This window comes from Cricetulus griseus, chromosome 4 (assembly GCF_003668045.3).
Source record: "Cricetulus griseus strain 17A/GY chromosome 4, alternate assembly CriGri-PICRH-1.0, whole genome shotgun sequence".
Taxonomy (NCBI): Eukaryota; Metazoa; Chordata; class Mammalia; order Rodentia; family Cricetidae; genus Cricetulus; species Cricetulus griseus.
Window position 1 is genome coordinate 206,962,596 of NC_048597.1, and position 24,306 is coordinate 206,986,901.

General features: G+C 46.0%; 1 protein-coding gene across 1 annotated transcript; it reads left to right on the forward strand.

Moving 5' to 3' along the window:
* The first annotated feature begins 7,101 nt into the window (after positions 1 to 7,101).
* On the forward strand, positions 7,102 to 23,030 carry Rbp2 (retinol binding protein 2). Its single transcript, XM_027411388.2, has 4 exons — positions 7,102 to 7,303; positions 13,750 to 13,928; positions 21,231 to 21,332; positions 22,795 to 23,030. The coding sequence occupies exons 1-4, from the start codon at positions 7,102 to 7,104 to the stop codon at positions 22,843 to 22,845; spliced, it is 534 nt and encodes a 177-aa protein (XP_027267189.2). The 3' UTR covers positions 22,846 to 23,030.
* Positions 23,031 to 24,306: the final 1,276 nt, after the last annotated feature.

The window sequence follows — 24,306 nt, forward strand, 5'->3', positions numbered from 1 at the left end:
CCAGGACAGCTAGGGCATCGTAGAGAAACCCAATCTCAATATGTATGTATGTATGTATGTATGTATGTATGTATGTATGTATGGACATACATACATACATACACATATACATATACATATACATACATACATATATAATTTCCTTAATATTTAAAAGATTTTTAAATCAATAAAAAGACTAGCAACCCACTTAAAAAAAAAGAAATGGCATAAGCTACTCACAGTAAAGGTGAAAGATTCACAGCTATTTGAAAACACTTAGTACTTATAATCAAAGAAATCCATACTCACAAAGACAACATTTAGAAATAGATCTGACGGGCAAAATGACTTTAAATTGATGAGATACAGAGTTGTCAAGAACGTGATCCAGACTATCATAACACTCATAGATCAGGAAAACCTACATAGAAACTATTCTGACATTTGCTGTGGTGTGTCCAAAATATTTGTTAAAAATAGATCAGAGTAGCACTGTTTGTAACTATAAGCAATAAAGAAAGCAGCCCAAGACCTCCAGCTCCAAACTGGCTAATCTAATTGTGGCACTTACAAGCTGTGGGTTCTCTGAATAATCAGAGAGAACAGGGGCGCTTTCTGCTATGCTAAGGACAATTTGCCAAGATCTGTTAAGCAAAAGGACAAACATGGGCCCAAGTATTCGGGTCCCTGTGACAATGGAGGTGGGGAGAGACTCTTGGCTTGCAGATTTGGAGAACTCAAGAGTGGCCTCTTGGCAGAATGCACTTGGACAGAACAGCTGATGAATCTCCTCTGCCTTCTTCCCACGGAGGCCTGAAGCTGAAAGCAAGTCTGTTAATTCACACCTAGCCTATCTCAGGGTTTCTACTGTTATGACAAACACCATGACCAAAAAGCAAATTGGGGAGGAAAGGGATTATTTGGTGTACACTTCCATGTTCACCACTGCAGAAGTCAGGATGGGAACGCAAGCAGGGCAGGAACTAATTCAGAGGCCATGGATGGGTGCTGCCTGCTGGCTTGCTTCCCCTGGCTTCCTCAGCCTGCTTTCTTATAGAATGCAAGACCACCAGCCCAGAGACAACACCACCCACCACGGGCTGAGCCCTCCCATATTGATCACTAACTGAGAAAATATCTTATAACTGGATCTCATGGAGGCATTTCCCCCTTCCTCTCTAATGACTCTAGCTTGTGTCCAGGGGACACACAAAACCAGGCAATACACAGCCTGTGAGCACTAGGGTTGCCTAGGGACCCTCGGAAGCCCTGTGTCTGGTGTTTCACTCCCCCCTCCTACTTTGGCAACAGCAGACTTTCTTGGTGCTAGTGGTCTCGGAAAAGGATGTCCATGGTTGGGTTTAGTGTGATGGTTGACTTTGATGGTCAACCTGATAGGATCTAGAATCAGTCAGGAGACAAATCTCTGGGAATTGTCAGCAAGGAATTGTCTAGTTTGGGGTAATTGATGTATGAAGACCCATTCTAAGTGTGGGTAGCTCCCCTCTGTGGGCCAGAGTCCTCGACTAAACACAAAGGGGACAGCTGACTGGGCATCACATTTATAGTTCCTAGCTTTCCAGCTGTGGACACAGTATGAGCAGCTGCTTCACACTCCTGCCACAATGATTTCCCGCCACAGTAAACTAGAACCCCTCAAACCAGGAGCCAAAATAAGCTTTTCTTCCCTTAAGTGTTTTTTTCAGGTATTTATTAGGTCATAGCTAACAGGAAAAGCAACTACTACAATGAGCGACCAGCACCAGGGCTCCTCAAAGCAGCCCAGCCTCGACTCAAACGGGGTACCTGCCTCACACTCCCCAGTGTCTGTCCTGAGGACATCACTCATGTGTATTCCTCGTGTGTATTCCGGGGGCCTGGCTCTCCCCAGTCCGGGTGGCACCTGCAATGTGGAGACCCAGGGGAGTCTGTGAAACAGACACTCCACCTGTCCCGGATCTTACTTGTGCCCTCTTCTTATTTATACCACAGCCTTATGGGAATGTGCAGTTAGCTCACTGCTTCCTAGCTCTGTCCTGCTTTGGTGTGAACAACACGCGCTTGGTTCTCATACTTTGCTGGGCATCAGAATCACTTGTGAAGCTATTGGAACACAGAGAGGCCTAGGACCTGCGGAAACAAGGCTAGGTAAACCAGACAGAACAGGTTCTGTGTTCAAATCCATCATCTTCTTATTACCTGAGTGGCCTTTGCAAAAGCACCTAACCTCTTTGAACCTCATATTCATCATCCTTAAAGTGAGAGCTCAATGACACCCCTTCTTTACTGAACTAAGACAGGCCAAGTACTCAGCACACAAAAGGCCACTATTGCCGTTCAGATCATGGGTCAGACCACTTGCTGGAACATAACACTGTATAGACTTTTCTGAATGGCGCATCTTCATTGATTTTAGGACAACAAACACATTTGATAAATAGGCGGGGCAGAGTGCATGGACCAATATTTTATTGATCAGTTCACCGATGCTTTTATTTAGTTTGAAGGCTTGAAAAAAAGAATTGCTAATAGTTCACAGAACCACTTATAATCAAAGTCCTTCTGTCCTTCCAGCTCCAGAAGAGGCTGAGAGTTAGAGCTTAGTGTCACAGAAAGCCCCATCCCTGGTCACACCCCAAACAAGCAGTGCTCAGTCTGCCTGAATTTGCATGTTCCTCAGTTACCACACTGTAGGCACTACGCAAGGGGAAAGTCAAGTGTTGCCTAAACCCTCAGAGACGGAGCATAACCGGATTCTACCTGATCAGACGTTCCTTGGGTCTGGCAGAAGGGGTTGTAGGCAGGGAATAGAAGTTTGCACTGGGTAGAATTGCCAAGTTCCCCTGGAGAGGTATGGAACATCTCTATGGAAATGGGTGGTTTGGCCAGAACTATCCAGCTCCTGTCCTCTCTGATTTGCAAGGTAATGGAAGGGAAGAAACCACTAGGAATCTTCCTGGGCCAGAGCAATGTGATCCCTGGCAGAGGGTGGAGGTTGGGGGGGTGGTGAGAACTCGTGACCTCCTTGCTCTCCTAGTCTGCCTTCTGGGATGCAAGTGGATAAGGCACCAGGTACATAAAAGTAAAAGGTTGAACCAAGGCCCAGCCCTGCCTCTGGCTCAAAGAAATCCCAGGTCCTCTTCCTCCTGTGGCCTGCAGACAAATGCAATGGACTTTCTGATCTCCACAGAGAGCACAGGCAGTTGGGTTAGAGTCACAGGGGCAGCAGCCCAGAGAAGAGGTAGGCAGGGATGGCATCTTCCCTGACACACTGAGCAGCTTCCAGTAAGGAGCTTTCTTCATTCTGGGGAAAGGAGGGGCTGGGAAGAGCTCAGAGGCAGAGCCCATGTCCAGGATGCATGGCATCCCGGGTTTGAGGCTCAGTACAGGAAAAAAATGATAAGAAGGGAGGAATAAGAAAGCAAGGTAAACTTGGGAGGACCTGAGCAGGTCTGGGTGAGGCTGCCCTGGTAGAGGGAGCCTCCCTAGGCCAGCCGTCAGTGCGGCTGAAGGCGTCACACAGGCCTGGGTCCTTGTTGAACTCACTCTGAACTGATTGACCTGCTCTATTCCTCTGATCTCCAGAAAGTTCCTTGCAGGTTAGTTACAGCTGGCATTTTTTCCAGGCTTAGGAGCCACCTCGGGGACTCCACAAAGGTAAGCAGATAAAGTACAAGATACACTCAGGTATGGTCAGGGTTGGAGGCAGGGCGGGCTAGGGTAGAACTTTGGGGCCCTGGTAGCACTTGTAAGGCATGTGATCTTTCTTGAACTTGTATGGCTGAGTGCTTAAGAGACCACTGCTTTTCTCACCCACTGTCCCTTACATTTCCTCCGAGTTCACCTCTGTCCTCTAAATGCAGACCATAGTGTGTGGAAGCTCTGGTTTTCAGAAGGGTGGTGGTGAATCAGGTCCTTGCCGGCAGCTTGATCTGCAGCCCCACATCACTGCTGCCATCCTGAACAGACACTTTTTAGATGCCAGGAGCCCTTCTAAGAGCCTGTCCATCTTTTTCTCTATTTAAATTTTTTAAATGACAGAAACTGGGAGATGGCGCAGTAGAAAAACTGTTTGCTATATAAGCATGAGGCCCTGAGTTGGGTCCCCAGAACCCACATTTAAAAACCAGGCAAGGTAACCATTTGTAATTGGCAGAGACCATGTGAGTCACCTGGCCCTAATCAGCAAGCCCTGGGCAGTGAGAGACCCTGTCTCAAAAACCAAGATGGGTGGGGCTGGAAAGATGGTAAGAGCACTGGCTGCTCTTGTAGAGGACCCAGGTTCAATCCCAAGCTGGTTGGTAGCTAACAACAATCTGCAACTCCAGTTCCAGAGGGTCTGACACACTTTCTAGCCTCCACAGGCACCAGGCATGCACAGACAGACATTCAGACAAAATACTCATATGCATAAAGTTAAATTCTAATTTATAAAAAAGCAAGAAGAGTGATACCTGAGGAGGAATGTTGCCCAAGATTATCTTCTGATGTGTGTGTGTGTGTGTGTGTGTGTGTGTGTGTGTGTGTGTGTGTGTGTGTGTGTGTGTGTTTCTGTCTCTGCCTTTTACAATGACTAGAGAATAAATGTGACACTCAAGGTAGGTAAGTATCCAGGAGTCAAGGCCAGGAAGTGACACTTTCTTCAACTCTGTTACCCAGTGATTTTTCACTTGTCCTGGGGCAGTGGCAGTGGCACCTGGGGACTTTGTAGAAATTCATATTATTGGGTCTCATCCTGCACTGGTTTTCGAAGGAGCTCAGCAGCCTGTGTTCTGCTTTGTTCTCCAGATAACTTGGAGGCTGGCCACAGCTCAAGGTCCATGGCTCCAGAGGGGCCCTGTCAATTTTCAAGATAATAGTGAGCACCTAGTCAACCCATCACAGCCTCCTAAGCACAGCCACCTCACACCACTCGGCTCATTTCTCACACACCTGTCCCAACGGGAAACAGCTGACTAAGCTCTGAATCCAAGGCTGAGCTAACAAAGGGGGAAGCTGCAACGTGATGACAAAGATGCCAAGCCTTTTGTGCCATCCTAGACACTCGTCAGTTGTCTATAAATGTTAGTAAAAAGTGAGTGCTTTGTAGACACTGTTGGGTTATGGTGCTGTATCATACAGGATCTTAGTTGCCAAAATTATAAATGTGACAGTTTGAACAGCTGATTAGACAAACATAGCTGAGTTTGATACAAGACAACAGGAGTTTTATGTCATTGATGTAGTAGACAAAGCCAAATCACGTACTACAAGCAAGGTAGACAGGGCTCCTTTATTGAAACCTCAACTTAAGCTGGCCAGCTGAGCTGCAAGTGACAAGCTTTTATTGATTTTTCTGGGATGGGATAAAGTTTTGTAATAGTCCATTAGTAATGGGTATGATTTCAAAGAACATTTTTCCTTCTGCTCAAGCATTCTGACAGTGAGGTTTGCAGGCAGACAGGTGGTAACTCGACCCAGAAAGTACTGAATCCTTCCTGTTGCTGGCATCATACATCTGACATAAATGTCTTGGCTTCATGGTTTGTTTTGGATATTATACTAAGGCCGATGGACTGAATGGTGTGTGTGTGTGTGTGTGTGTGTGTGTGTGTGTGTGTGTGTGTGTGTGTGTGTATGCTTTCATACTTGAGTAATAGGCACCTAGGTTTAGAATTCTTGTTTAAAAATATTTCCCTCATTGTGAGAAGGTAGTATTCCATTTTTATATTCTACCAGAGCTGTTGAAAAACCTGAAACCAATCTGATTGCTATACCTTTAGAGATGAACTGTTGTTTTTATCCACTTAGAGGATTTTGAATTTGTGGCTTTTTTTCCTGAGTTTTCACTGCAGTGTCTTCTGTGATAGTACCAATTTGCTTTCTATTGTTGCGATAAAATAGACTGACCAAAAGCAACTTGAGGAGACTGATTTGGCTTACACATCCCTAACCCAGCCCATCAACGAGGGAAGTCAGGGCAAAACTCAAGGCAGGATCCTAGAGGCAGGAACTGAAGCAGAGGACATGGAGGGACACAGCAGAATGGGCCCTCCAATGTCAATCATTTATCAGGAAAATGCCCCCAAGATTTGCCCATAGGGTAGTCTGCTGGAGGCAATTTCTAATTTGAGGTTCCTGTTTATGGCTGTGTTGATAAAAACTAAACAACACATGTACTCTCTGAGTAAACTTCTTGGGCCTTCCATTTTGCAGATACTCTCCAGCTGTGTTTAATAAACTCTTCAGACCATCTATTGCCTTTTTAATTTTAGAAACCATATATTTTAAATATTTATTTTATATGAATGTGTGTGCCTGCATGCATCTAGCAATTATATTTTCAATTTCTAAAATACTAACAATATTTTTGAGGCAGACTCTCACTGTGTAGTTCTGGCTAACCTGGACTTGCTACATAGTTCAGGTTGGTTTGGAACTCACAGATAACCACCTGCCTCTGCCTCCTGAATGCTGGGATTAAAGACGTGTGCTACTATACCTAACAGTAATTTTGTTTTTTAAAATATCATATTTATGCCTTTTTAACTTTTGTTGTGATTTCCATAATTTTTTCCAAAATTTTCCAAAATTTGAACTTGGAAATATTTTCCATTCCCTTACATTTCCATATTGATTTTAAATCTATTTTCTAATTGGTGTCTGAAATTCCTTGAGATATGTGTACTTCTGGGGATGCTTGATCTTGGTAATATGCTTCCCAATGTTTTCCTATTTTTGAACCTATTTTGACATGTGTTTGCCGCAGAGAACTCTTTTTGTTCTGGCCTGGCTTGAAATGTATCAAGGTAGTTTTACTCTGTCCCTTTGGTTAGCCTAGAAGTATAAATTCAAAGTCTAAACCCAGCTCAGAGTTGAGGTTTCCTTTCAACCTCTACAGAATCAAAGCCAAAGCCACAGGCCTGGCACTGGGGTACTGCAGACACTGGATAGAATGTTCCATGTGAGGCCAGAGCCTCTATAGGAGGCCACCAGCCAAAAGTGAGCTGGTCCAAGGCAGTGTGTGTCATAGTAGTCATTGGGACATGCATACCTGGCAACAGCAGGACTTTGTGCCTTGATTGCCCACAGACCTGCTGAACTTTGCAAAGGCAACGATGACTCCTTTGAGTCAGGCTTATGACCTTTGACTCCATTATCTTCAAACACCAGGCCCGCCAAACTATAAAGCAGTTCAGTAGCACAGTCTCCCTGAAGCCTGCTCCTTCACAGTCATCCAACGCCTGCACCAAACCAGAGGCCACCATCATGACAAAGGACCAGAATGGAACCTGGGAAATGGAAAGCAATGAGAACTTTGACGGTTACATGAAGGCCCTCGGTGAGACGTTAAGGGGATGGGGAGGGAAGGGACATTAGGACGACTGCAGACTGGCCCTCTAGGAGGTGCTAGTGTGGGACTCACCAGAGCTTTGCACAAAACCTCTCCCCTCAGTCATAACAGTGCAAAGTCAACTAAGACATGTGAACTCTCTGAGGTTCTTTCCCTACCTGGAAATAATAAATGTAATGGGGTTAGAATGTTCTTAGCACAATGCCTGGCTCATAGAAAACACACACTCAATGTAGGATACATGTTCACAGAAACATGAATATACAGGCATGCATACACACACACACACACACACACACACACACACACACACACACACACATGACCAGTTTAGTCTGCCATAGAGGATACCACAGTCACTCTCCTGCCTAGCTATCACCATCTCATAGGTAATCATTTGAATCAGACATTATCAACAATGACCCCTTTTGGAGTTTTTCTCAGCCTTGTCATAGAAAAACAAAAACAAAAACAAACACTGAAAGACCAGCTAGCCAATTTCTCTCCCTAGACACATTCAGGCTCACAGAAGGCTGAAGGGGCTTCTGTCATATGGTTCAAACCACTCACTGCTTATCCAAGTTCTGCACTGGGCTCCAGGCCAATGGCTAATAACCTGTCTGTGTCCCAAGTTAGTGACCGGGTAGGTCTTTAGGTCGCTCCCAGTGTTGGCAGAAACATGAGGTCCTGGACACCTCTGGCTGTACTTGGAAAGAGATGGAGTAAGTTGCCACAGGGAACCTCCAAATGATGGCAGCAGCCAGGGTCTGGGCAAAGAGCTTGGCTGCCTAGCTGTTTTCTCCCCCACAACAGGATCCTGCTCATCTTTTTCTACCCTGAAATTCCCTGCATACAGAGTTGCATCTCTGCATGTGAGGGAGCCATGCAAGTATGAGAGAAATGGCTGCACATGGCCTCAGAGGCCCAATACTTTGGACATGGTGTGAGACATATGTAAGAATGGGAATTGTGGGTTTTCCCTCTGCAACTAAAAAAAGACAGGCAAAGATTCTTTTAATGGGGCTCCACTCACTAGGGTTAGCACACCCAGTTTACTTGGAATGGAGTGTGGAATGTGTAGGCAAAAAGGAAATATTCTTGTCACGCTTCTGTTTGGCAATGTAAGCACCCAATGAAAGGGGTTCTGAGCCCACATATGTGACTGATTAGAGCATAATTCAGAACCATAATTTTGAACATTAACATATAGATGAGGTAGGCAAGGCCAGAGTGAGTACAGCCTAAGCTCCCCCTAGGACTTACTCTGTGATGTGGAATCACATTTTTGATCTTTTGTGACCTCAGTTTCCCCACCTGCCAAATAGGGATGTTTTCTCTAGATGTCGCTAGGTACAGCTGTGATTTTAGACAACTGAAAATCTTATCACATGGGCTGTTTGGAAGCACCTTGGTTTCCTAACTATGCTAGACAAGCCAGGCACATAGACTATTGTCAGAAAGCAATGTGCCTTTTGCTGCATTTGCTTAAATGATACAAATTCCAGGGCCAGCAAGATGGTCCAGTGGGTACAAACACTTGGTGCACACGCCTGAGGACCTGAACTCAATCCCTAGAATCCACAGTGAACTAAAGAGCCAACTCTCAGAAGTTGTCTTCTGACCTCCACACACATGCCATGGCACACACACACTCCACTCATCACACACCACTTACACATGTACACATAGGGATAACACTTCACAAAAATAACTCCTGGCTGATTTCAGGGAGAAAAACAAGTTCTAGTTTAGTATGTTTAGATACCTAGAGACCAACTCCTCAATCCGAGGGTAGAAGACAAACATTACCATCCCCTCCTCTTTTCCCTCGAGATGGACAGTGTGAATGTACCTTAGCTCTTTGAAAGAAATCCCCTATCTACAACTGGCTGTCTTTGGACTCTTACACAAGCTTACACCACAGTGGTCATGAGGAGCTTATAGATTGTGAGTGTGCTGGTTGGATACATCATGATTGACTTTTCTAATCCTTAGCATCAGTTGCTTGTCGTCTCTTTGGGCTTTAGTAGAAATGTACAATCTACAATCATGTTAGACTAATCTCACTCTAACGAGCAGACTGATTCAACTCTTTGTAGCTGGTCCCTGCTTTGTAGAAGGGCAGCTGGTACTTTATGGATTGAAATGACTACCGTAGGTCATAGCTCTAGTTAGACAGAGAACTCGGGTGTCCTTGTGTCTGCTTTGCACAGCTACTTCCTGAGAGAGTTCTGTCTCATGGTCCTAAAGACTGGCCCACCTTGACACCACAATGCTCTGCACAAAAATACTTCAGCCAGAGTCACTTTCCAACCACTGAGACAGGGCATCTGATTTCCTTCACCTACCCATGGACAGGGCGGGGTTGGCAGTGATTAATGTCAGGGAACTCAGCCAAAAAGCAGCTGAGCAGTGACTGTCCTGTCATTCTAACCTGTCAAAAGCCTCTCCACAGACTTGTTTGATATCTGCCACACCTGACTGAAAGGCAATGTTCTTTCCCCAAGACTAGGAAATCAATGAAGCTTGGCTTCTGTGCCCTTTTGTGCATTTGGCATTTGGGGTGAGCTTTGCAGAGATCTTTGCAAATCCCAAGATGTGTAAATACCATCATGTGTGACACTGTTCTTTGCCTAAGAACCATCACTTTCTTGGACTTTAACTCTGTCCATCAGGGAGGGAATTGGCTTTCTCTAGGGGACCTGGTTCTTTGTGTAGTAGGAAGGGAGTAGCAAATGGGCTTTATCAATAGCGCAGTAGCTCACTTGATATGCTTGCCTCCATTTATGACTCACGTACCAGCCTCAGCAGAATGACGTGTCATGACAACCTTAGAGTTTATCTAAAATTATCAAAGTCATTAAGAGTGCAAGGGTGAGTGTCCAGGATGACTCAGTGGTGCCTCCTCTCCTGCCTTGAACACTTCAAGGCTTTGCTAGACACTAATCCTGAAGAGGCAGTTTGAAGGTCCTAACACTCAAGGAATCTGTCATGTCTACCATCCTTCTTTGGACCAGAAAATGAGGAGAAATGTCTTCATCTCTAAAGGAGGGATAGGTAAAGCTGTAGAAAGAAGGCTCTGAGAGTGTGAAGGAGACAGAGCAGAGCCCATTAACTCTGCCCAAGGTTGAGACCCACCTGGGTGCCACAATGAAGCATCAGCAGATGCTTCTGGAAGCAGGGGGTGTCTCATCTGCAGCAGAATCCAAGTGGCTCTACTCTTGAGGGAACTATTGTGGTCACGGGTGATGGAATGGTGAACGAGAAGACTGTCCCCTATCCTTACACAGTTGACCTCTGGCTGGTGGGAAGAGGGAAGGAGCGCTGAGAGAGAATGCCAGAACACTGTGCTAGAGGATTCTAGGTAACAATGCATGAAGAATGACAAAAAGCCAAGAGAGACAACTTAAAGAGTTGACAGTGCTTAAAGCCAGAAGTTGAAGCTGAGATGCATCCCCAAAGCAAGGGACAGTAAGTGCAAAATATTTGTGTGTGTTCAAGAAAGTACACCACAGGGAGGCTGGGGTGTGGGAGTGTACAGACAGGTGGAGGATAAGTGAGGAGGTTGAGGGTCCAAGACAGGCAGAGGTTAGACCAAGAATTCTGTTTTTCCTGTTTTGTTTTCACTACACAGCCAAGGGCAGCGTGGATATGTTGAGGTGAGACCTAGTTTGGGGAATAGTCAGGTCTGAGGACAGAGGGATTTTACCAAATTTCCTGTTTGATAAGATGAAGAATCTGAAGCCCAGAGAAGAAGGAGAATAGACTAGGCACACATGTGAGTAGGGCATGGTAGGGCCCAGAGAGGAACCAAGTCCAGCTCTTCTAAGAACACACTAGCCCTTCCTACAGTGCTGATCTGGACAAGAGGAGCCAAGTGGTGGGAAGGACTTCATTCTGAGCAGAGCTTGCTAGATGGTAGAGATATTTAAAGTAGAGAGACAGAAAGACACTAAAAGGGTCACTAGGGGTCTCTAACGGATGACCAACCATATCTGGTGGCCTCAGAATGATGATGTTATTGTACAAAACTGGATTTCTGCTGGTATTGACAAGTCAACCTAGTTATTCAACTCATGTGAGTCTTAGTTGCACTATGTGTGGTACATAGTTGGACTTTCAAAGGAAAAAGTGCCAAGAGGCAGAAAAAGCCAGTTGACAAGAACAGGTTCTTCCCCCTCCTCTGGTCCCACGTTTATGTACTGGTAACACTTCTCCCCTGACCCCACCCCAGTGAAGAACACGAGACTAAGGGTGCAGAGCACAGAATATAAGCCAGTAGCCCAAGGTCACCAGCCTGCCTGCAATAGCCAGCAAGGAGTGAAGCAAGAGGGGCGGGGCCAGTCTAATTCCCTTCTAAATGTATCCTCTGGAGGAGGAAATGGTATGGAAAGAAAGAGAAAATTGCTCTTCCACTTGGCTTCTCCCTATTGCTTGGAAGTGTCGATGATTTGAGAGTTAAGGAGTCCAGGTTCAGAGCCCATTGAAGCTGCACTTTGAACTGTTCTCAGATTTCCTGTGATGGATTCCTGCACATCTCTGCTCTTTAATTTACAAAGAGCACCTGCCCTTTTAGCTTGCAACTTTAGCTTTCTTTTCAAGCACATTACAAAGCATTTTAATGTTGAGTCGCATGCTCGTATTTCAGCTTTATGGCTTGCATTGTTCAAAAATGTAGTTATGAAAAGTATGCTTAATAAAGTCATTTCTCTGTTGTTGATTTGTTTTTCCGCAGCAGCAGCCATAAGCCATGTGTACTGTTCAGAAACAGCTTGTCTTTGGACCTTTCCTTCTGAGATAGAATGTCACTTCGCCTGGCTATAAATCAGGCTCAGGGGTACTTTTAATACTGAAAAGCAGATAAAACAAACTTGATAACCCTGGTGTTAAAATATCATATCAGGAAAACAGTTTCCTCTGCAAAGTTCAAAGAGGAAGTGCTTGTGTACTGTGTGTGTCTGTGTGTGTGTGTGAGAGCACATGCGCACAAGTGTGTGTTCTATAGCTACAGTTAAACCCTTTTGATTAGAAATAGCCGACAAGAAATCCACCAGCAGAGTATTTGGCTCCCTTCCCCAGGGTGGAGCAAAGGTGACATGATTAACTGGCTTGTGCAAACGCTAAAGGGTGGCCGAGAGGCCAAGCCATTTTTCAATCTGGAGGTGAAGCAGTGTTTGCTTCCATTTGCATAGAGCCCCTAATAACATTCTCCCAGCCCTGGTCAGAAAGATTGACTAGGGTGCTGTTTCCAGGACACACTGGTCTCTCAGCAACCGGCCGTTTCACTGTGATTCACTTTTCTAGGCAGCCCGGGACGAGCAATAATTTTTGCTGGAGAGCCTTAGCTATGAATGTCAAACGGACTGCATTTGTAGGGACACTCGAAGCTGGATGGCGCTGAGCCCACCACTTCAATTCTCTGGGCCGAGATTTCGACTTCCACGGAGCGAATATAGATTTGCTTGTTAAAGAACAATCTGTTCTAAATTTCCCCACAATTTCCCAGCCCTCCACAGTAGTTTGTCTGGACTGCTCCCCTTTGTTTCATTTGGTTAACAACGTCCTTTTTCTACCTCCTAATGACACCTACAGGATGTCTGGTTAGCACAACTTCAGCATGCAGGGTCAAAAGCCACTGACCAAGCAAACTAGAGGGAAGTAGCTGATTCAGCCTGGGAGGTGTCCCACTAGGCTGGATAAAGGGTTCCATGATAGTTACAACTACAGAGTGAGGTGTGGACCCATAGCTATAGGGATACATACATGTGACCTGAAATTTTTGCTCTGGGCTAAGCTGATTTGGTCCCTGTGTGACCCAAACAGACAGCAAATGGAGGCCTGTGTGCAGTGAATAGGTGCAAGCTCTTGGGGACCATATACAGCCTTTTACTGTAGAGGTTAGAGTCCTCACCACATGAAATGAGCACTCTTTCCTCATTTTGTCAGGAGAAAATAGAGGCTCTGGGAGAAAAGGTGGCTTCTGTAAGGTCACATAGCTGGGAAATCAGGGCAACCTACCCCTTGCCCTAACTCTTTGGTGCCAGTGGTTCTGAATTGTGGTGTGCACAAAGTGAGTAGAAACAGGTTTCCATAGGTTTCTGGGGGCCGCTTCTGCTGCTAATGGTGGCCCTTGGTCCTGGCTTTAATACCACTGCCCTGGACCATGATCCTCCATTATCAAATCCGTATTATCTGAGCATCTACTATGAACATTGTCCTAGGGCTAGTTCTGGTGGGGGACACATGGAGCAAAACGAGGGAGGACAGACTAATCAAGCCCATGACAAAGTTGTGTGTAAGACAACTCTTGCTTCTCACTGAAGTAAAGAAATGTGGCATGTCCCCAATCCGAGTCCTGAGCACTTTGCCTTGTTAAAGAAATGAATGAGTCTGGCTGCACACATCATAACCTCTGCTACTCCCTCTGCCAACAGGTATTGATTTTGCCACCCGCAAGGTTGCATTATGTCTGACTCAGACAAAGATCATCACTCAAGATGGTGATAACTTCAAGACAAAAACCAACAGCACATTCCGAAACTATGACCTGGATTTTACTGTCGGGGTGGAGTTTGATGAACACACAAAGGGCCTGGACAACCGGCATGTCAAGGTACTCTTGGGTGGGAGGGTTTTCACTGGAACCATTCATGCCAGGGAAGGCTTTCTGGCTTCACACTGACTAGGTGACAGAAACAACTACAGGAAGGTTCCGGTAAGCAAGACCAGAATGGATCGGACTTCCGGATGTGGGCAATGAGTAATTGGTGAAGGCTGAGTAAAGATGGGCAGGGAAAGGAGCAGAGAAAGGCCTTAGATCATGTGAGAAATTAAGGCAGGGCCCCATCCTCTAGACTACATGGCTGAGCAAGCAGCGGAAAAAGGCAAGACAGAGCATCCTAAGATTGGATAACCATGGAGCTCAGCCATGCTGTTTACCTAGGTGTGAAGGGGCATCGATGCTCAGCTCTAGCCCAAGAAAAGATGAGGTTTCATGGTACCTGCCTTTCTGTTTTATCTGTTTTGTTTGCTTTTTGTTTTGTAAGGAGTGACTGAGAATTCAGGTGTTTTTACATGTAATGTCTCACTTTAAAATGATCCAATTGGCCAAATTCCTCTTTTAGAAAATCATGATGCAAATGAAATATGGCAAACTCAGTAGAGTCAGTAAGGTTAGTTATCAAGTTCCAGTAATGTTTTGTGGCTTCTGCCTAGCAGAGACTTACCTCTTGGACACAATCTAGGATGCCCTGCCTGAGTCAAAGGCCATACTTCCAGTATCTCAACTGCAGTAACCCTCCAGTAGCCAAGGTCTCACTTCCCACGGTTTCCATTACCTGTAGTCAATTGCAGTCCTAAAGTAGCGAATCCCAGAAATAAACGATCCCAAGTTTTAAACCACATTCCACGAACAGCATGATGCAGTCTCCCTTGCCTGCTCTATCCTGCCCAGGGTATTAGTCATTTCTCTGTGCAGCCTAATCTACCCCATATATATTACCCACCCACCAGTCACTTGGTAGCCATGTTAGTTCCATAGAATATATAGGGTTCAGTTCTACCCAATATCACACTGTGGTTCTCGGAACATACACCTCATTGATGAGAGGGAGCTACTGTACTTACACTGATCGACCCTGAAAGCACGTAGAAAATGGCTCTCAACAGAAGGGGAAATGTTATATCCAAGCCTGAGACCTCAACTCTAAGAAAGGTTAGACCTTTACCCAGAGCAGCTGTTCATAAATAAAGCACAGGCTGCTAAGTGACAAGGAAATGTGGAACGGGAGAAGTGGGGGACAACGGTAGCTCCCCTGCATTGCTGTGTGGTGTTCCTGCCCAGTGGCCTGCTCCTCACACTGCATCCCAGACTTTTGGCCATTATACCTGGCCAGTTGCCCTTCAAACAAGAAGAGGATTCTATCTCAGCCCTACTTAAAGACCACCCCCCAAACATTAGTGTCATAGCCCTGAAGATTGTACAAAAGACATGGGAGGGCTACTGGTTTGCCACTTGTCCCAGTGGCCATGGAGTGAATTGTCCATGCCCATGTATTTTATACAAGACTGGCAGTTTGGATATTCACAGTGCTCTCTGTGCCAACTGGGTTTTGCCAGGCTCCTACCCAGGGAGGGGAGGAGCTGACTACACTATCTTGAGGAAATGAGCCCTCATCTCCAGCAAATGTCCAGCCCCTTGGAATGACACGGTGATGCAGGATCCTCCACCCTTCTCCGCCCATCCATCACAGCCCCGTCTTTCCAGGCAAGCCACTGCCTTGTTCTTCCAAGAGCTCTCCAAAAGTCTCAGATCTCTCCCAAAACAAGGGTCACAAGTTCTGCTTCCTCTTCTAGGCTTGGAGTACTAGTAATTGGCTAGCTGGGGTTTTTTAGTTCTACAGAGATAGAGACCATGGAGAACAAAGGAGAAAAGCACTTCAAATGTTGTTCTCTAGCCACTTTTATTTTTGTGTTTGACTATAGAAGTGGCAGCAATAGGCAGTTGGGAGTAGCAGTAGGTGGCACCCTCTAATGTCATTGCCCTATGCTGGGCTCGGGAACGTGGACCCTTAGCCAACAGGTGTTAGAGCTCTTCTATAGGTTAGAAGCCCAACAGTCTGAGATTCTTGACGGCTCTCTGGAAACCTGGTGACCAGGGTGGCAGTTTCTCTTCTGTGGGTTTGTCCAGCTATTTATCTTTCTTAAATGTCAGCTCTCTGATGAGCCTGCTTAGAGATAGGGGTACCAGGACCAATCACAGTCTTGCCAGTCCCAGCAGTTTCTCTGCAAGGCCACCAGGGAAGGTAGAAAAAGTTGCAGATTCAGTTAGGGGTCACCAAGGCCTGGGGTAGTACAAAGTCTGGTACAAACTGTTTTCCAACAGTTTGTAGGATAGGGCCAAGCCTTCAGGAGCCAGAGCAATTAGCTGTGATCTTCAAGGAGCCTTCTCAAGGCATCCATGGGGCTCAAGATGGCTGATGCTATTGTAAGGGCAGTCCAGCCGGCTTTTGTCGGGAGGAGTGAAGGCATCGAGGGAGGAGTTCAACAACCACTAATCAGAGAATCAAATCAGCCCATGCCCCAACATCTTATTCACAAGGAATACCAGAAGGGGTGCTTCCCATAAGAATCTTTCATTAACTAGTAGTGATTTAAACCCACATTAACAGTGCTTAACACCTTCCCAATGTCTCAAGGAGTAGTGGGTCCCTTTCCTGCCTCAGGAGGAAAAGCTGTTATTCTATGGTGGTGACTCATGGAAAGCAGGGCACATCTCTCAGTCAAGGTGACCTAGCATTCATAATCTCATCTATCAAGGAAAATTAGATTCAGTGATTCTTGCTGAAAAATGACAGGGGTAAAAAAAGTATTTTGGAGCTCTTCCATCAGAACCGACCTGACAAAAGAAAGCCCCAGAAGGTCCACTTTAGGACCCTTTGCTGAGGGTCTGTTGGATGATAGATCCACAAGCCCTTTCTGAACTGTGGCCAAAAAGCCAATTCATCAGACCCCAGAACTAATGGGAAAATTTGTTTTGCATCTCCCCCTTGTTCCAGCCTAATCAGTGCACAATGATTCATTCCCCTGCTCCTTCGGTGTGAGGCGTGGGCTCTTGAGTGACAAGCTGCTCCTCTCTGACTTGTTCTTTATCACCTGAGACGACAGAGAATTCCCTCTCCCTGAAATAAGTCACGTCCTCCTGGCCTTTCTTGATTCTGAAAGAATTCCACTTGTCACTACCTAGCTTCCCCTGGTCTCCGGCCTCCCCACTTCCCATTCTCCTTCCTCTCATCAAGATCATCACTTAGCCCTGAAGGAAGAAAGTAGCCTCTTTTCCATGGCTTTTGTCTTCTTTGACTGCAGCAGAAAGACAGGGGTAGTGCTCTCCCCCAACCCCCTCCATGTGCATGCAAACACACACACACACACACACACACACACACACACACACACACACACACACACCGCTGGTGGGATGAGATATACTCAGCAGAGACTGGAAAAAGGTCTGTTTCCACGGGCTAAGAGCTCTAACAGGGGTCAGCCCTGAAAGCACACAAGTAACATTATACAGACTGAGCAGGCTGTGTTCACGCGTTTAAGAACGTACACATAAGTAACAATATTTAAAGAAATAAAAGGCCATGAATTTGAAATGGGTGGGGTGGGGATACATGGGACGTTTTGGAAGGAAAAACAAGAAGGGAAAATGTTATAATTATAATCTTAAAAAATAAAAAAAAATATTTTTTAAAGACATAGGATAGTCTTGTAGGTCCATGGTTCGGCTATCGACTCTCCCAGATTAAACACTGGGCTGGCACCTGTATCTAATTTGACATAAAGAGCCTTTTTGAGAGATGCAGACTTTGGAAGTGTGAGAAGAAAAGTCATAGTAGAGCTCCACCCCCGCCTCTGTTCTGTGCAAGCCTGCCCTTTTTGGAGTGTTCGCCTTGCCCATCTTCTCGCTCAGAAGTGATGGCTCCCTCAGCTACAGCATCTTTCAAAACAACCCAGTCTGTTGTTTTGATGACACAGGGATGAAGTCATCAACTGAATGCTGGGCATGATAGCAATAGTGTAACCCCAGCAGTCTGAAAAGCTGAGACGAGGAAATGGCGAGTTCGAGGTCAGCCTAGACTCTATAGTGAGGAGGAGAAGGAGAAGGAGGAGGAGGAGAAGGAGGAGGAGGAGGAGGAGGAGGAGGAGGAGGAGGAGGAGGAGTTGGAAGAAGCTAATTTCATTAATAAGAAATTTAAACCTGGAGTCGTTCATCTGTCCTCTTCTTTCTGCTTCTCACCATCTTGTGCAGGAGTGAACCCACAATCTTGCAAGCATTACCATGATTCATTGGTAACCAATTTACTTTTGGGTCAGAATAACTTTGAATCCTGCTGCCCAGTGTGAGTTATTAAAATGAAATATTAGGACAGGCCTCTTTACACTAACATTTTTCCCCTTTCTTCATTCTGCACATTTTGATAAGCTCCCACTGCCTGCCAAGTCTGTGTCAGTGAGGTAGGTGACATGATGAATTAGACACTGCCCCCCACTTCCTGCCCTCGGGGATCTCAGGCCTCATATAGAAGACAGACAATTAAATGGGCAGTGTCTACTGCACATGCCCCTTGCGGGGCATGTGTGCTCTCTGCTGGGACCTCCCCTAAGGCAGGAGGCCAGTGGGCTTTCCTTGAGGCTGTGTTTCAGGGAAACTGTCCACCACACAGTGGCAGCCACTGTGTTGAGTGTCCTTGCAGCCTCCAGCAGCCACACAGCCTCTCCTTCCCTGAGCTCACTGCCTGTGAAGAGAGACTGACATCAGTTCAGTGAGCGTGAGCAGAGGCTTCCAGTGCAAGGCACTATGGGAGGAAGGAGAGGAGAAACCGCATTCCTACCTAAGGAGAAGGCAAAGTCCTTACCCATCGACTAGGGAAGCAATGGAGTCCAAGGCAATGGGGAGAAATGTCAAGTGCATTTCCCAACCTTGCTTCCTCCCAGAGGAGCCAGAAGACCTATGGCTTGAATGTCTCTATGTCCTTCAGAGATGTGGGGCTTCAGATGGTCTTAAAGGAGGAGACATTTTTAGAAAGTACAAAATATTTTATTTTTAAGTTGGATTTGGGGACTGTGACTGTGGGGTGGTTACAATTTTTTAAAACAGTAAACGGTGAAGTTTTCTCCCCACCTTGGCTCCCTAGCTTGGTCCCTTCACAGGGGTAATCACTACTCAGGGACTAAGCATAGGAATACACACACACCGCTCTCTTGGACCCCTTGTCATGTGGATGCTGTTCATCATCTTGCATTCTTATACATTTAGACAACGGGCTCTGGCTGTATTCTTTCTATGGCTATGAAGCAGGGAAGAATCACACCATACTTAACCAGTCACCTACTGACAGTATTTATGATGCTTCCCAACCTTTGTGGTAACTTGCCATCCTGTGATACATGGAGGGGTAGAATGGGGATGAATAACACTGTACATCAAGTATATATTATGGTCAAGGCCAAATGTCATTTTAAAAGTAGGTAGGTTAACAACCTGCAGAAAACAGGTCTGTATAATGCACAAGGAAAAGAGAAAAAAAAAACCTACAAGTCAATTTATCATCGGTAGGGTTTACAAGATACAGAAAAAAGCAAGCGTCAGGTCCTTAGCCTAATTCTGTTCCCAGAGGCACCAGGTGGTTTATGCATACATGGAAAAAATCCCAGCTGTGTCAAGCTCATCCCCCAAGGAAGTAAGATAAAGACACAGTGGGGATGACATAAATATCTCAGCAGGTAAGTGAGTGAGCCTGATCTGGGCACCAAGGCAGGTATTAAGAGGGAAACGGGAAACGGATGTGTAGAGAACATATACTTTGCATGTGTGTGCACCCAGGCTTGCCCTGGGTACTGGCAGACCTGTGGCTTCTCCAACAGCTGACCAGCTCCGCTTGGCTGGAATGGAGGATGCCCTTCCTGAGGTCTGCTGCCCTATCTAGGCTACTGTATTGTAGTGATATTTTGTTCGTGATCTAATAAAGCTTACCTGAAGATCAGATTGCAAAGCAGCCAACCACTAGAGAGTTCTTACCTCTACCAAGGCTGGGTGATCCTATCCTCAGCGTGACTTCAGTCTGACTACTTGAACGAGCCCCTGAGCTCCTGTTTTATAGGGCTGGGATTAAAGGTGTGTACCACCACTGCTTGGCCTCTGTGGCTATGGCTAGCTTTAACTTCTGATCTTCAGGTAAGCGTTAATAGATCATAAACATTATATCATCACACTGTACCAATACCATTGTTCCCCAGAGAAAACCTGAAGAAAAGCAGGTCCATCCTCCTGGCTCTAGGTGACACAAACCCCCTAAGCAGCAGCTCTCTAGTTAGGGACTCACCCTGCATTTATTTGCACCTACAGTGAACAAGACTCAAAACATGACCCCTGCAGAAAAATTCCCAGGGTAGAAATTTCAGGTTTTATCAGAGATAATTATCCCAGAACCTAGGAGGTGGAGATAAGAAGGTCAGGGGTTCAAGGTCATCCCCAGCTTCACAGTGAGTTCACGGCCAGCCAGGACTATGTGAGAACCTGTCAAAAAAAAAAAAAGTTAAAAGCATATGAAATAGGAAAATTTCAAATAATAAATATTATTTAAAACAAGTAAATAAACAAAAGCAAAACCGTAAGTAAAAATATGTGCAGGTTTGGGTTTTGAAAGCTAATATAAAATAGTTCTCGAAAGCCATTTCTCTTCCCACCAGCCCTACGAGAGGGTGGGCAGCCCTCCCTCCCTCCCCTCTGTGCTACTAAATCTTTGATCTTTGACCGAATGATTAATTGCATCTGAGAAGCAGTCTTATCAGTATTTCTCCTGTTATTTGTTAAGTAGGATATCTCTTCTTATGTTTAAAAGCCATCTACTACAGGAGTTTCCTCTGTAAGTCCTTGGTTCATATGTTTGGTTGGCGTGGACTGCTAGGTTAATGATCTTTCTATTGATTTACAGAGGCCCTTTATATATAAGGACATCAAGTCTTTACTGATATGCTACAGCTCTTTTTCCCTGTTGGTTATTTGTCTGTTGACTTTGAGGTATTTTCCCTTCCAGAAATTTCACATTGTTAATAGTTGAATTTATCATCTTTCCTTCACTAGCTCGAAATGCTATTTTTACCAGATAATAAAATGGTTGAGTAGAATTCCTTAAAAGAGAATGCAGGCAGCCTGGAGAAACCAGCTTGGCTGAAATGGAGGGTGTCTGTGGGATGGAGACTGGAAGGTCCCTGGGGTCACTGAGGCAGGACTGTGTCCCATGGGCATGCAAGAGCCTGGCAGAGCTTGCAGGAATTGCAGCTACAGACACAAGCTTGCTCAGTTTCCCAAGGCTATCTGTGTGATTTGCTTGACAATCTGTCATTGCAGACGCTGGTCACCTGGGAAGGGAACACTCTCGTGTGTGTGCAGAAAGGGGAGAAGGAGAACCGCGGCTGGAAGCAGTGGGTGGAGGGAGACAAGTTGTACCTGGTAAGCCCTGGGGGCCTGGACAGCACCTTCTGCAGCACTCACCTGGCCAGGAGCTTTGACAAGAAAAATGGCCCTGAGCTCCAGCCAAATGCGTTTGGTCATATAGTCAGGAAGCCATTCCCATCTGGCTCAGGGGACTCCAGGAAGAAATCTATCTGGCTGTTTCTGTGAATGGCTGCAATTAAAAAGAAAGTTTAAAATGCTGAGTTAGGAAACTGAGATCCAAGGAGAAATGCAGAGAATCTTCTAAGGAGCAGCTGGGGAGAAAGGTGAGCTGTGGAATTAAGCCACCTGGAGGAGGACAAGACCAGGCATCATGTCAGTTACTGGGGGATGAGTGGGAGGATGACCTCATGAGGGGTGTGGTGGGTGTGGTGGGGGCATTGGTCTTTCACCCTAAGCCTTGGAGCCTAAGGCCTGGTGGACCTGATCCCAACTCCTATGAGGTTGATTTGTTGCCAGAACAGAACAGTGGGGACAATGGCTGACATCCTTCAATAAACCGCCACTGCCTAGACAGCTTTATTTTTCATTCTTCAATCTTCACAGCAATTTATGGGCCCCACATGAGAACAGTGAGAAAAGTTTCGTTCTTTCAAACATCCAGCTACTCATTTGCTAAATGAATGACTTATTCAGCAAGCCCATCCTCATTCATTCATTCATTTATTCATTCATTCATTCATTCACCTATGGAGTCAGGCAGGTCCCCAGCTCTAAGATCAACATGAATGTCACCAAGATGCTCTTCAGATCTGAGCTAACTTCACCTGAGATCTTTATTTCAAGGGCATGTCAGCTGATGATATATGGGAGGCATTCCCATTCTCCTCACTGGCTGCGCTGCCTACTTGCTGTGGCTTGCATGATAGATTTTTTTTAATTGTAGGGCATCCCCAACAGTACCTGTGGCTAAGACAACAGATTCATGGTCAGCTTCCGTGAGCATGGCAGCCTTCCTCATGCTCACTCATCCTCTTCCCTCGGGGTGCAGTGAGATGTAGTTAAGGCCTGAGTTTCTCTCTATCTCAGTGAGAATTGGGACCCTGTCAGCTGTGCAGGCAGACCCGGGGAGCCCTTCTGAAGCTCCTAACCTATTGTGGGGCCACTGCTAACCTAATGCTTCACCATGCTACCCTTCCCTTCCTCTCGGCTTCACTACCTTCTAATAAATTAGGCAATGTTGCTTTAAACATGGGAGTAGGAAAAATCCTGCCCAAGAGGGTCATTTCTTTGCATTTTTCATTTTTATAGTTGTTCAAGCTCAATTTGAGTGTCAAAATCAAATTACTGCTACCTGCAGGGCTTGGCAGCAGATTGGGTCTGGGAGGGACACTTTGCCCAGAACAACTAAATGCCCTCTTTACTCCAGCCCCATCCACCTGCTCCAGACACTAAGAGGGCCAGGTAGACAGAAGGAAATCTGGACTGGCCAGTCACTCACCTACTTCCTGACTTGCAGGAGCTGACCTGTGGTGACCAGGTGTGCCGACAAGTGTTCAAAAAGAAGTGATGGCGGCAGGGGAAGCCTGGTACACGCGCCAAGTTCCCTGCCAGTTTTGGAGAGCAGCATGGGGACCCTCCTGTTCCTGACAGAGCCCACTCATCACCTGCCTGGGTTTACACTGGAGCATGTAAAGGAGCCCCCTCCCAAACCCCCCCACCTTGGAACCTGTTATTAAATGGAGAAACAAAATATCTCTCGGTATTCAAAATCCTTTCCATTTTTTTTTTCTTGAGACAGGGCTTCTCTGTGTAGCTTTGTACATCAGGCTGGCCTCCAACTCACAGAGATCCACCTGCCTCTGCCTCCTGAATGCTGGGATTAAAGGTGTGCGCCACCACCTGGCTCACCCTTTCCATTCTTTATTCCTAGTTGTCCATTTTACCTATAGGCAGAGGTGGGCACTGCCTGCCAGGCTTGCGTTGTCTTGGTTTCATTTTATTTGTTTCTTTTTCTCTGTTTGGTTTGCTCGAGGTATTGGAAATGTCTTCTAGACAACACTGCTGATTCATGCTCATCTCCTGCAGGAGACATTCCTTTGGGGAGGCACACATCCCTTCTATTAACAGTCTATATAAAGATCCGTCTGCTTTCTGGTTTGCACCCCTGGCCTGAGCAGACCAAACAGAGCTGCCGGGGAACCTCAGCAGGTCTGTAGTGTCAGCTGCTCCTAGCTCTCAGCCCTTCGGCCCTGCACTGAGAATTGGGTTATGAAGCACCTGCCTATTCTCACCCTCTTCCCCGCCAGCCACACAGGACGCTACAGGCTTATGCTAGAAGTCTGAGTTCAAGTTCTGCCACTCCACTGCTTGGCTCAATGACCACAGACATATCCCCTTCCCTTTGTGCCCTGGTTTTCTCTCTTCTGTAAGAGGAGAAGATGCTAGGTCACTGTGACAGATGAGCAACTACGTGCTTGGCGTGGGGCCTGGCCCTGGGGAGGACTCAGTCCCTTCCGGCTTTGGTGTTTGTGCTAAGTTACTCCCTTAGGAGCCACAGATGAGCAGAGACACCACAGTGATAGGTCAGTACCTCTGAAGCTTCACGGTGCTATCAAAATGTTAAGCTTGATACTCCAAGCCAAACTGTTTTCCTGTTGGACACACAGAAGGGTGTGCCTGGAAAGACAGATAATCTATCCATGTGGCTTATTTATGGGGTTCATTGAGTCCTGCAGGTCAAACCCATCTTCTTTTTTAAAAAATTTATTTACTTTTATTGCATGTGCATCAGTGTTTTGCCTGCATGTATGTCTGTGTGAGAGTGTCAGATCCCCTGGAACTGGAATTACAGACAGTTGTGAGCTGCCATGTACGTGCTGGGAACCTAGGTCCTCTGGAAGAGCAGCCCATGATCTTAGCTGTAGAGCCATCTCTCCAGCCCCTTCTTTATCTCTCCACAAAAAGCCTACCAACAGATAGACACATTCTATAGAAAGTAAGTTTCTCCTGAGAGGAGCCGAACATGGTG

Excerpts from the sequence above, each read along its gene's own strand:
- Rbp2 (XM_027411388.2), top strand. The coding sequence starts at position 7,102 with ATGACCTTTGACTCCATTATCTTCAAACACCAGGCCCGCCAAACTATA. Across the intron at positions 13,929-21,230 it reads TGGACAACCGGCATGTCAAG|ACGCTGGTCACCTGGGAAGG; the intron begins GTACTCTTGGGT and ends CTGTCATTGCAG. Across the intron at positions 21,333-22,794 it reads AGGGAGACAAGTTGTACCTG|GAGCTGACCTGTGGTGACCA; the intron begins GTAAGCCCTGGG and ends CCTGACTTGCAG.